At 34.4% G+C, this 14249-nt stretch overlaps 1 protein-coding gene across 8 annotated transcripts in view; it reads left to right on the top strand.

The window, feature by feature from the left end:
• TAX1BP1 (Tax1 binding protein 1) overlaps positions 1-14249 on the top strand; it is an 84090-nt gene that overhangs the window by 16331 nt on the left and 53510 nt on the right. For all 8 annotated transcript variants that reach the window (XM_061414270.1, XM_061414269.1, XM_061414274.1 and 5 more), the window contains 3 exons: positions 640-742; positions 6647-6834; positions 10526-10684. In XM_061414270.1, the coding sequence (XP_061270254.1) occupies positions 640-742; positions 6647-6834; positions 10526-10684 (450 nt within the window). The remainder of the gene's footprint in view (positions 1-639; positions 743-6646; positions 6835-10525; positions 10685-14249) is intronic.

The raw sequence follows: 14249 nt of genomic DNA, 5'->3' as shown, positions 1-14249 counted from the left end.
GCAAATGTATATCTATTTTCTGTTTAAAACATATATAATATTATTACCACAGTTCATCTGGAAAATAACTGAGATATGTAATGTATATGTTCATGTTGTTAGTTGGAAATATTTTAGAGATTGATGGGATATAGGTGGTTATTTTGTATGTGTGAACACCTTAGGAATAAAAGTAAAAATAAGTTTTACAAAATTTACCATGCCTGTAGGCAAGACTTAGAGAGACTAGTGAAATTTAATTAGTGGATTTAAGGAAGAAGGAGAAATCTAATTTTAAAAAAGCACTTAAATTTGAGGCATAAAATAACTTAAAAACTTACCATTTAGTGAAATCAAATTTTAAATGAAACATAAGTTTTTATATTTTATCATATGTGTGCTAAGATTTTCCATGGGAAATTGGATATCAAATTGCATTTTAATACATAGAAGTTCTACTGTTACAGATTTTTATAGCAGTAGGTTATAGCTTAATAAAGAATTATAATAAAAATTTGATGTGCTTGTTAAAATGCCCCTGATTTGTAAACATATTAATGCATGCTTTAATTTCAGGATGCAGTAAACAATATGCTGTAAGATATCACTCATATTAAGCCACTTACTTTATAATATCTACTTTTTGTTGTTCTCCTTTAGGTTGGATGGAGTACTGCTCGTGATTATTACACGTTTTTATGGTCCCCTATGCCTGAACATTATGTAGAAGGATCGGCAGTCAATTGTGAGTTAGCATTTCAAGGTAAGAACTGAAAACAGAACTCAGTGAAATTAGATGTTTTATTGCCATTAAAAATGTTGTGCCCTGTTGTAATTATCTGCTTAGGTGTGTCCAGTGACTAAAGTTAAATTAGTGTCTGTCTTTATCAAAAGTCATAGAATGTAAATATCTGGTGATGGTCTCATGATACTTTATGTAGACAATTAAATATTGTTTTCCTTATTTCTTCATTGAAGTCTTTTGATCACTTTTTTTTCAAATGAGAAAATAATGCTGTTACTGGTATTAGATAGTAAAATTAAAAGTGAGAAAAATATTGTGTATGAAAATCACAAAGATGATTAATGGGATTTATAGAATAGAAATTCTATAGGGAAAGTTGCCTATAAAAATGGATGTGAATAATACAAAATTCATTTTGTCTTAGCTTGGTGTTAGATACAGAGTTTAAAAAATACTTTTGAGGAAGATAGACCTAGTATTGTCCCTCCCCACACATTCCACCTTCACAAAGGTGATAGCTAGAACTCCAGTACCCCTCCTGTGGCCATGAGGTAGAAGGCCAAGACAAGCACATATATGTTTGTTTTAACATGGCTGAGCTCCCAAATCAAGGTCAGCTGGCAACTGCCTTCAGATTTCTTGTTATGTTAAAAACAAACAAACAAACCCTGTTGCTTTATTTTTTAAAAACAAAACACAACAATTTTATTTAGAAATCTGTAACAATTTGCTGCAGAGTGATTTTTGCATTAAAATTGAACTGACTTCAGATCGTATTAAAGCTCTTTCTTAGTCTTATTTATATTGTGAACTGTTTTTGGTCTGGGGAAGCTAATGGACTGTCTCAGTATAATATTTTAATACACATAAAGTCACCTATATGGGTGTAACAGCTTATTTATTCGTTGTCTAGTAATATCTTGGTTGCTTCCAAGTTTTGGTAGTTGTGAATAAAACTGGTAGAAACATCAATATACAGGTTTTTGTGTGGATGTGTAAGTTTTCAGGTTATTTGGATAAATATCAGAGTATGATTGCTGGTATGGTGAGAATATATTTTGAAATATATTCTTCCCATGTAGCACTAGTGGTAAAGAACCTGCCTGCCAATGCAGGGGATGTAAAGAGACGTGTGTTTGATCCTGCATTGGCAGGCGGGTTCTTTACCACTAGTGCTACATGGAAAGAGAAGCTTCTCTTTCTGAATTTCCCCTAGAGGAGGACATGGCAACCCACTCCAGTATTCTTGCCTGGAGAATCCCATGGACAGAGGAGCCTGATTGGCTACAGTCCATAGGGTTGCAAAGAGTTGGACATGACTGAAGTGACTTAGCATGCATTGGTAAGAAACCATCAAACTTTTTCCAAAGTGGCAATATTTGCATTCCCACCAGCAATGAGAGAGAGTTGTTGTGGATTACATCTTTGCCAGCATTAGGTGGTGGTAGTGTTTTGGCTCTTGGTGGTTTATGTTTTTAAAAAAACTTAACGAGGTTTATCAGTTGGCAATGTGATCACATATAGCTTGCATATATATTAATAGAAAAAGTTTCATTATGTACTGTGACAGGAAACACATATTCAGAGGATACAATTTGTACTTGTAATAAAGACAAAGATTTAGGTCGTCATAGATGTTTTATAGATTAAGAAATTTACAAATTGTATATGTAGTTTCTTTTAATTCATGGCCTTTTTTTAGATGATCAAATTCAAATGTGTATATTGGGACTGATTTTGTTATGAGATATTATACAAAGTTGTGGCTTTATTTCTGGTAGTTGTTCATGTGATTAGTTTTCTTAGAATAAGAAGCTTAACAGAATTTGTTATAGTGACTAATGAATTTGCTTATTTATGACAACAAAAAGTTTAAAAGCACTTTGAAAAAAAGAAATGCATCCAGTTTATTTCTATTTATACTGTAAAAGGATTTTCTTGGGAGCTAATTTACATGTTTTCGAAAATTCATCATAATTTTTACTTTGAAATTCAGAAAGAGAAGCTTCTGCTTGCCTAGGACTTGTTTGTTATATAGTGAACTCAAGATAGAATCATGAAAAACTTGGTTATATAATATTAGAGGTAGAAGGAATTTTAAGCATAATCCAAATAATTTTGCTCATTTTGTAGAGTAGTGATGAGAAAATCCTGAACTGCAAAACTCAAAACAACTAATAAAATATAAATAGGTATAATTGTTTTCCTAAATGAACCCGTATTTATTTACTATAATTTGATTGCTAATGTTACAGGCTATAAAATTTGACTTGGAATTTGGTTTTTACTTTTTCCTGTTCTCAGTGGTATTGATCTGATGAGATCTATTTCTAGGTAGCTTTAAATCTCAACTCTGAATAACTATATTTTGTGTCTTAAATGGTGTTGAACCATTTGTAGATTTTTCCTGTACCCGTCTTCATTGTTTTGCATGGGCTCTCTCTAGTTAGGTGAGCAGGGAGGGGCTATTGTTTGTTGCAGTGTGCAGGCTTCCTGTTGTGGAGGCTGCCCTTGTTGTGGGAGCACACTCTTAAGAGAGTGGGCTTCGGTAGTTGCGGCACGTGGTTCAGTAGTTGTGGCTTGAGGGCTCTAGAGCACGGGTTCAGTAATTGTGGCACATGGGCTTAGTTGCTCTGTGGTATGTGGAGTCTTCCCAGACTAGGGACTGAACCTATGTCCACTGCACCACCAGAGAAATCCTGGGCCATGTTTTCTAGTGAGTTATTTTTGTGATATTAAAAAAAGCAGACTTTGAATATCTAGTCTGTAGATAATGCCATGATACCAGAGCTGCTTGCTGCTGCAAGTCACTTCAGTCATGTCCAACTCTGTGGGACCCCATAGACAGCAGCTCCTCTGTCCCTGGGATTCTCCAGGCAAGAATACTGGAGTGGGTTGCCATTTCCTTCTCCAGTGCATGCATGCATGCTGAGTCGCTTCAGTCATGTCCGAACCAGAGCTGCTTAGTCAAACTGTATTTTTGTTTTCTGTTTAAGCTTTTAAAGTAAATGTAGTGGCCATTTGCAAAGTTACTCAGCCACAGATTAATAAATTTAGTAGAAGTTATTAAGAAGCTGGAGTTTTTAAAAATTTCAAAAATTTATTGCTAGATAAATTTGTTGTGGCTTGCAGGATGTTAGTTTCCCAACCAGAGGTGGAACCCATGCTCCCTGCACTGGAAGTGTTCAGTCCTAACCACTGGATCCATAGGGAATTCTATGTTATTTTTAAAAATAACTTTATATTTTGAAATAAGTTTAGATGTACAGTTGCAAAAATAGTATACAGAATTTTCATCTACCCTTCAGCCAGCTTCCCTTAGTGTTGACATGTTGTATAACCATTTATTTTTTTAAAAAACAGAAATTTAACATTGGTACAATACTATTGACTACAGTAGTACAGACTTTATTCAGATTTCACTAGTGTTTCCAGTAGTTTTCCTTTTTTCTGTTCCTGGATCTAGTCCATAATCCCACATTGTATTTGTCACATCATCATCTTCTCCAGTTTGTGATAGTTCCTCATTCTGTTTTTCATGACCTTTCATTTTTGAAGAGTACTTTTCAGTCTTGTTTTGGTAGAATGTTCCTCATTTTGAGTTTTTCTGATCATTTCTTGTGATTAGATAGAGGTTATACATTTTCAGGAAGATTACCATGAAAGTGATGTATTCTTTTCAGTGCATTGTACTAGAGATTACTTAATGTCTGAATGTCTAATTTCTAGTAATGTTAGTTTTGATCACTTGGTTAAGGTGATATCTGCTGTTTCTCTATATTCAAGTTAGTATTTTTCTCTTTGTAATTTAATGAATATTATGGGGAGCAACTTTGAGATAAGCAAATGTTGTTTCGCCTCAAACTTTGACCCATTAATTTTAGTATCCATCAGTGGATCTTACCTACAACAATTACTGTTGTTGTGTTTGTCTGATGATGCCTTTTTATTCTCATTTCTTGTACATTATTAGTTGGAATTATTATGTTAGGAAGAGTTGTCCTCTTCTCCATGGATTCATGTAAATTTATTTTCTTCTGTGGGATAAAGTCTAATGTAATCATTTTTTTTTGTTGCTCAAATTGTTTTGGCTTTTTTGGCTACTGGAAGCTCTATCAGATGGACTCCCGTGGTTTTTTGACATCCCCCTCCCCCAGTTTTTTTGAGAACTTCTTTCTTATTTTCAAGAACCACCAGATATTTTAGGATAATACTATATTTTCTCTGCCTCCCCATCCCCATGGACAAAGATCAGCTAATTTTTAAAGAAGGAAGTCAAGTGAAATCGATATCATAATAATAAAGGCTAAAATTTTCAAGATATGAAGTAGTAATAGGCATAGTGAATACAGATTTCTGGGTCAAAATCAATATTGAAGATAAGGTGAATAGATTGATCTATGTATTTCATTTCACTATCATTGAATGTTTTCTTTTTTCAAGTCATTCTGGGAGATTTCAGAATTTTGATATTTATTAATAATCTGCTCTTAGCATTTCTGACGGAGAAGGCAATAGCACCCCACTCCAGTACTCTTGCCTGGAAAATCCCATGGACGGAGGAGCCTGGTAGGCTGCAGTCCATGGGGTTGCGAAGAGTCGGACACAACTGAGCGACTTTACTTTCACGCATTGGAGGAGGAAATGGCAATCCATTCCAGTGTTCTTGTCTGGAGAATCCCAGGGATGGCGGAGCCTGATGGGCTGCCGTCTATGGGGTTGCATAGAGTCGGACACGACTGAAGCGACTTAGCAGTGGCAGCAGCAACATTTCTGAGGTTTATGTGTATGTGTTCAGTTGTGTCTCACCTCTTTGCAACCTCATGGATGGTAGCCCACCAGGCTCCTCTGTAGGTTGCCATTTCTTCCTCCAGGGATGGATGTTGCCTATAAAGCATATATGTAATGGTAATGCAGAGCATACTGTGGAGGATTTTTGAAAAAAAAATGAATTCAATTTTTATTTATTTGGCTGCACCAGATCTTGGTTGCAAAACACTATATATTTAGTTGTGGCATGTGGGATCTAGTTCCCTGACCAGGGATCTAAGCCAAGTCCCCTACACTGAGAGCTCAGAGTTCTAGCCATTGGACCACCTGGAGAGTCCTCTGATTTTTTTTTTTTTTTCTTTTTTATCCCTTTTTACATGTAAAAAATAACCATGGGAGCTTTGGAGAGGAGGTAAAGATTCATTTTGAGCTGTAATACAGCAAAATTTAAGAGGGTAGCACTTGAGCTAAAGAAGAAAGGAACAAATATTGAAAACACTTGTCAGATAGTGGGCTAGATGGTATACATAATCCATGATACTTTGAAGCTTTGAGATAGCTGTCTTCAGATTTCTTTTACAGATAAGAAATAGGCTCAGGGAGGTTAAATATATAATAATTAGTGGTAGAGCTGGGATTCCAGAATAAATATTTGTGGTTCCAAAGCTTATTTTTGTTCTGCACAAGTAGACCTCATCCTCTTTTTTCCCTTACACAATTCACATGTGTGGTATATTCCTTCTCTTAATATCTCTCCTTTGCATTTAATTAATGTCATTGGAGAGAACATTTCTTTAATTGATATATTTCTACCTCTAGTCTTCCTAGGTTTTTATGCTTACTCTTTCATTGCTCCTCCTCCAGCCTCTTTCTCATTGAAAACTACATACTTGACTCTCCCAGATGAATTGGTTTTATCCGAGTGAAACTACAGGGAAAGAATATTCTGAAAGTATAATCTTAGACCTAAGATAAGAAAAATACAGCATATTTAGGGAAGAAGGAAGAGTCTGGTTTTGATAGACGATTTATGAAGGAGGAAAGAAAGACATCTTGAGTGTCTAGAAACAAGATCAGGAATAAGAGGAGATGGCGAGATTTGTTAAATACAAATAATTTTATAACAATAAATTTTGTTTATACTCCTTTTAGGATATTACCTTCCAAATGATGATGGAGAGTTTTATCAGTTCTGCTATGTTACCCATAAGGGCGAAATTCGTGGAGCAAGTACACCTTTTCAGTTTCGAGCTGCTTCTCCAGTTGAAGAGTTGCTCACTATGGAAGATGAAGGAAATTCTGATATGTTGGTGGTGACCACAAAAGCTGGCCTTCTTGAGGTAGGTACCAACAGTGACTGAGTGAGTGATAAATTTACATTATGAACTATATTTTTTGTTATGAACTGTGGCTTTAAAATAGTTTTAAAGACAAATCAGTCATTGCTCAATTAGAAGCAGAGTTCTTGTTGGTTGGCATTTTAAGAATTTTCAGGTTGTCCAAGAGTATAACCTGAGAATCATATGCTTTTTAACTAATGAACTTAAAGTGTATTTTTTGTCACAATTATGTTACTGATTTCACTGTGGCAGGGACTGTCCTAGGCTTATTAGTATTTTGTGAATAGTATATAGATTGGCGATAAGTAATTACTGAGAGAATTTAGACCTAAAACTCCTAATGTTCCCTTACCCTAACCTTTCTCCTTTAGGGATCACCTAATCTGTTGATTGTAGAATAGTACAGATGTGGGGGTGAAGCTGATGGGAAAGCAGTATAAAACAATAACGTGTGTGTTAGTCACTTAGTCGTATTTGACTCTCTGCAATCCCATGGACTGTAGCCCACCAGGCTCCTCTCTCCATGGAATCCTCTAGGCAAGAATACTGGAGTGGGTAGCCATTCCCTTCTCCAGGGGATCTTCCTGACCAAGGGATCGAACCCAGGTCTCCTGTATTGCAGGCAGATTCTTTACTGTCTGAACCACCAGGGAAGCCCTTGTAAAACAGTAAGTCTAACTAATTGGATGTGAACCTTATTTTACTATACTCCAAGCATGCTCTATCCCAAATGTGGCAGTGAAGCATCCTGGTCTTTTAATTTAGGTTGAGCATTTTTAGAATGATTTCTTTTCCTATCAAATGAATAAGCTGGATTAACCATAATTTTTTAAAAAGTGAAAAATCTTCTTACTGTTTTTTATTAAATATTTTGGAGTCATTTCACCAAAGGAAATTTACTGTGTAGAGGTGTAAAAAATGCCATGTCTTAATTTTTAGTACTTACTGAAAAGGAAAAACTAGAACATCATTCATATTTCATGATATTTCTCAATATCTTTACCCTAAACCTAGCAAATTAGAATGTTATGTTTGAGTTTCTGTGAAAAAATACTTAAATTGGTTCAGTATACATTTTTGATTAATTAATTTTTGATTAATTTACATTCCTATTTAGTCTTATTCTTTATACTTATTCTTCATACTCACATGGATTTTTATATATAAATCTCTTTTATGTCTTTGATTTTATTTACCTTCAAAAACAAACTGCAGAAAAAACTAGATTATAGATACTGTACAGTTGAACTAAGAAAGTTAGAAGGAACCTGTAACTTTTATTGTGAATTTTTTCATATATTCCCTTCCTCCTTCCAGAAATTCCTCTCTTATCTTAAATAAAGAAATGTAACTTTTATAGGGTGACTAAGACATTTTGTGGTGACGACTGCCTGATGATCAAGGTTTTTAGCCTGGTATTTGAATGCTAGTCAAAGATGCTGAAATAGGCCTAGCTCTCACAAAGAATGCAGTGTTTATATTGGAGTTTTTTGAATACTTGTTAGACCACCCTGATTTCAGAAGACCTCCAACAGAAAAGCAACAGGCATTTTGGCTTCTACCTCTCTTTTGTGCTCCCAAATAAATTGGGACATTGCACAGTTTAGTTCTCTTTTTCCTACTTTTAAAATGTACTTTATAGAGAAAATTTAAATTTCTCTCTCTTAGGTAAATGTTTTTGAGATAAAGTATTTATAGTCTGAACAATTTTTTGACAAATCTTTTAAATTTCCACATTCATGAAAATCTTTAATGAGTTTACTAAAAAGGCACCAAATTAATACAAGTGTGAGACATTATTTAGGGCACTGTTGACATTACAAATGATTGAGTAATGGTTCTTCAGTTTGTGAACCTTGATGATGGGATCTTAGGTATTTAAAAAATAGATATTTTGGGAGTAGAGTGGGTTATTTTAAGTATAGGCTATCCATTGTGTGTGAGAAAATTATTGTTAAATTTCTTAGCTATAATAATTGTAGTGGCTAAGTATGAGACTGTACTTATTAGGTGATAGCTTGCCCTGTGCACTTAGGAGTGAAGTGTCTGCATTTATGTTTCAAATGCTTTAGCAAAAAAAAAAAAAAAAATTACATAAACTTACATATCTGTGTATTTATAAAATAAACATGGTGAAATAACTATTCAATTTAGATTATGGGTGAATGGAGGTTCATTGTAAAATATTAACCATTTTGTATGCTTGAAAGATCCCAGAATACAAAGATGGGGGCAGGAATTGGACTTCTATACAATTTTATCTAATTTTAGTTAAAAATTTCTGCTTTTTCTGCTTAAGAGTCAGTGAACTCTTTAGAAAGTATATGTCAATTAAATGAATCACTGGGAAATAGTAGTTCTTTTATGATGTTTCTGTCATACTGGGTCAAGGTGAATCTTTAAGCTGCCAGGAAGTTTAGAGCCCGAAATAATTTTTTTTAAAAAATAGAGTAAAAAGAAATTCAGTGAATACTTAAACTTTTCTCTTTTGAGAGCATTTACTCTAGTCATTTTCATTTAGTCTGATGGAAGAGATAGATGGGGCATTTAAAAATTTTCCAACTCTTTAACTTTTGTAAGAGCCATTTTAGTGTTTAAATAATTAGAGTTTGTTTCCACGACCTTGGGAAATTAACTTGGGGTGTACTGGGGGAAAATGTTTTTATTTAGCTAAATGTATAATGCTTCTGTTGTGAGTCTCCATTCTTCTTCCCCTGTTAGAATCAGACAACTTGCTGAAAAAAAAATATTGACCATATTATTTATTTTCTATTTTAGGTCCCTTAATTTGGTAATTTTTAGAATACTTGAGTTCCTGAACTCAGTTAACTATTAGGGTTCATGTAAGAGTCAGTTATGTTGTTAAAGTCTGCATTTTTTCCTAAAATTTGCATTTACTTATAAAGTTTGTTTTAATTTACCTAAATAGAGGCTGTTTTGTACATGCAGAAACTTATTTCTTAGTATCTTATTTAAATTTATTATTAATTGGAGGATGATTGCTTTACAGTATTGTGTTGGCTTCCACATATATCAGCATGAATCAGTCATAGGTATATATTTGTTCCCATCTCCCACTCCTAAGAACTTATTTAAAGAACTCAAAGTTCATAGTAATCTGACAGGTGAAGGCCTTATGTAACACACAAGGAAGTTCTTAATAAATTCAAAGGTTTCCATTCAAGAAGAGGTGCATGTTTTTCTCATTGATTATTACCCAAGATAAGAAAAGCCCAGAATTGCCACTTTTCATAGATTTCCATTCAAGAAGAGGTACATATTTTTCACCTTTTTACCCCAAATAAGAAAGCCTAGAATTGTCACTCATGAAACTAAATATGCCTTATTTTTAGTACTGATTTGAAAAGTGATTAGCAGGCAACTTCATAATAAAATTCATTACTTCTGCACCTGCCTTCTTGTAATGTTTTCTTCTTTGCCCAATAAAAAATGGTTTACATTTATGATTAATTTTTTTAAAAATTTTAATTGGAGGCTAATTACTTTACAGTATTGTAGTGGTTTTTGCCATACATTGACAGATTCATGAATTTTTAACCTGATGACTGATTCATATGAAGATAGTTTGTAAAAGTTCTTTCTACAAATTTCTTCACTATTTTTTTTGAAATGGAAAACTGAATTTGTAATATATTGTAGGATTATAAACAATTTGAGTTTTGTTTTATAGTTGAAAATTGAGAAAACAATGAAAGAAAAAGAAGAACTGTTAAAGTTAATTGCCGTTCTGGAAAAGGAAACAACACAACTTCGAGAACAAGTTGGAAGAATGGAAAGAGAACTTAACCATGAGAAAGAAAGAGGTGATCAGTTGCAAGCAGAGCAGAAGGTTAGTTGTGTCCTGTGTAACTGATTGGAGTTATACTGTCTGAAATCCAGTTTTTTTAGAAACTGAACCAATGAAAATGAGTGAAGATCCCATGTTGAAAAATATATTTGGATAGATATTTGTACAAGGATAGGTCAGATCCTGTCAACCTTCTGCCACAGCCTCTTCTATGTTGTGAATGGTTAAAATACTTTTGAGATTTTTGGTATCAGGCTTGTGACATAGTCCTTGACAGCTGTTTCTAGATGCTTTACATCTCATTGTAGAATATGTGATTGATCTTGGGGAGGTGGCTTAGAAATACAATTAGGAATGATAAACACTGAATAAAGGGAAGAGTAGAATAAAGTAGTTAAAATTACTTTTTAAAAATCAGAATTCAGTGAAATAAGATGTAATAATATAATTTTGAAATCATTGATGTGAGAAAGGCAATAAATTATCCTAAAAACCACCTAATTAAAAAAAATTGGCACAGTCTTAAGCTAAGAAAAAAAGTTTAAGCATAGAACAGTGTAATTTAGGGATAAAAATGGATTTAAGACAATAGTCAAAAACAATGGAAAAAGCAGTCACCTAGTAATTGACTTGTTTATTTAATATTTTCATAAGAAAGTTTATTGACAAACTTGCACAGATTATGGTTTTATATGTATATCACAATCTCACTTACATTGTTAGTAGTTGGAAATGCTTATGCTCATTGACAGAACTGACCTGTTGTTCCCTAAGGATGGAGTCTGTTCCACTCTTTTTTATTTTTATTTTTATTGTAGTATAGTTGATTCACAGTGTTGTTTTAGTTTCAGGTGTACAGCAAAGTCAGTTGGTTACACATATATCTACTTTTTCTTTATTAGATTGTTTGCCCATGTAGGCCATTACATGGATATAGTAATGTATATGTCTCAACCTCTCAATTTATCCCCCTCTCCCAGTTATTCTTTTGTGCAGCAAGACCTAGAACAGTTGCTTAATAATTGTTGATTGAGCCATTTTATACTCTAGTGGAATGATTGTATATTGTACGCTTGAGCAGAGGTGATATACAGATAGGGCTCAAACAAAAAAGATTAACCTTATTCTGTTTGAGGATTGCTTGAATTAGAGGGTAAACATAATATCAGGCAGTGTGTACAGTTGTTTATTTCCTTATGGATTAGTAGCTTAGTTGTGTCTGACTCTTTGCGACCCCATGGACTATAACCTACCAGGTTCCTCTGCCCATTGGATTCTCCACGCAAGAATATTGGAGTGGGTTGCCATGTCCTCCTTGTCTCCTTATAAACATCTGTCAAGTCTTTTGTCCTTATTACTATTAGCCTTTTTAGTTTAAAATACACAGTTATTCTCCCAATTTTATTCCTGGGGAGTAATTGCAGTCCTACAGTAGGGGTAGATACTCTGGTTAAAGAACCATTTTTGGTGGGGAGGGGTGGGAAGGAGGGTGGTGTAACATGTGGAATCTTAGTTCCCTGACCAGTGATTGAATCCGTGCTTCTCTCAGTGGAAGCTTGGAGTCTTTTAACCACTTCCAGGGAATTCTAAGGAACCACTTTTTAAATTTGAACTTTTTAAGTAGGTATACCCAAGTATTATAAATGTTATAATAAAATCTCATTATATGTGCCTAGCTTGACTATTAGAACATCCAGGTAAATTTTTAATCCAGTTGTTGTAACTCTCTTGCTGTCCTTTGTATAGTTCTAACCCTTTTCTTTCTATTCTTCACACATTTCTCTTGCTGTTACCTGAATTTGGCAGTTTTCCAAAATGGCCCATTACAACCTGTACCTAGCCTGTGAGATCAAGAATACCCTGAAGTATGGCCTTTGATGTTAGACGCTGTTCACCTTGAAATCCAAATGGGAAGAATGGATGATTTAGAGAGTAGGAATGGCAGAAAGAGAGGCCTTCAATTGTGTGAAATTACTCATGTACATCAGACCATTTTTCTGGTTCAGTTGAGTATTACCTGAAATTTAAACAGTTTTAGGTTCTCTCTGCTGTCCAGGTGACGGGTTAAGCACTATAGATAAGACTAAAGATTATGCTGACAGACGTGGGTTGAGAAAATGGTAGACTGAGGTCAGGGGATTAATGAAGCATAATTTGTAGGAGATTGTGGCTAAGGTACCCAGAAGAAATCTTTGGAAGTTTATGGCAACTCACAAATCTTGATGACAGTCACCCATCATGAAGGGGACTTCTTCCTTGCTACTATTCTTCCATTGGAATATACAATCTGGGAAGATAGATATGTGGAAGTGATTTTTTTTTTTTAAGTTATTCTATAGAAAATGGTGACAAAAAGACTTAGAATGGTGTTTGTTGAATAATAGATTCTCACTAACTTCAGCTAATATTGTTATATTAATTTTCATAATCAATGAAGAAATAAAATAATGTCATCCAAGAGGAGTAAGAATTGACAACATTTTCCCCAGATTTTAAAAGCAATGTTTGTATAATGTTATATACAAACAATTCTGAGTTATATTTTGGCAATTGCTTATTTCTGGGGATAAAATAATATGCTTGCTAGGAGAGCTACTTCCTCTTTGCTGTTAGTCATGGGGCTTCTAGTTCTTTATGAATTTGCTTTTTACTTCCAAAATTATAGTCTCCATCTTAATCAGGCAGGCCTGCTGGGCAGTTAGAATAGCTCAGAAACTTTTAAACCTGGGTTAGTTGAGTGACTTATAAAATCTGTGACATTTCTTGGCACCTGTTTAAAATCTGGTGTGAAATCTGGTTTAAAATCTGTGGTATGAATTGTAAAAAACAGTCTTCGTATAATAGTTTTAAAGTATGAGTATATAAACTGCTGAGTATCTGAAAGACTATTAAGATAGATCATTTATGCAATGTACAAAATATGCACATCTATAGATATTTAGATTAGTGGTTGCCTGGGACTGGTGGGAAACAGTGACCATAAGTAGGTAAAGGGTTTCTTTTGGGGGTGATGAAAATGTTCTAAAACTAGGTTATGGTAATGGTTGCACAAGTCTGTAAATATATTAAAAACCATTAAATTGTATACTTTTGGAACTAGCTTCTTGCAGTTACAATGCTTTCAGGGTTCACCCATTTTATAGTATGGATCAGTATTTCATTCTTTTTAATGTCAAATGATATCTCATTAGCTTCCCTGATAGCTCAGTTGGTAAAGAATCTGCCTGCAATGCAGGAGACCCTGGTTTGATTCTGGGTCTGGAAGATCTGCTGGAGAAGGGATAGGCTACCCACTCTAGTATTCTTGGGCTTCCCTTGTGGCTCAGCTGGTAAAGAATCCCCCTGCAATGCGGGAGACCTGGGTTCGATCCCTGGGTTAGGAAGATTCCCTGAAGGGAAGGGCTACCCACTCCACTATTCTGACCTGGAGAATTCATGCGTCCATGGGTTGCAGAGAGTCTGACATGACTGAGCGACTTTCACTTTACATTTATTAGACTTGTGTAAAAATTAGCAGTTTGTGTATTTATTCATTGTGTTCTGGTTTTTGTTTTGAAGTGCTGGATATATATTTGAAATTAGAAGATTGAAAACTGAGGCTCAGAGA

This window comes from Bos javanicus, chromosome 4 (assembly GCF_032452875.1).
Source record: "Bos javanicus breed banteng chromosome 4, ARS-OSU_banteng_1.0, whole genome shotgun sequence".
Lineage (NCBI taxonomy): Eukaryota > Metazoa > Chordata > Mammalia > Artiodactyla > Bovidae > Bos > Bos javanicus.
Note: the sequence above shows the minus strand (reverse complement) of the source record. Positions and strands in the feature narration are given on the sequence as shown.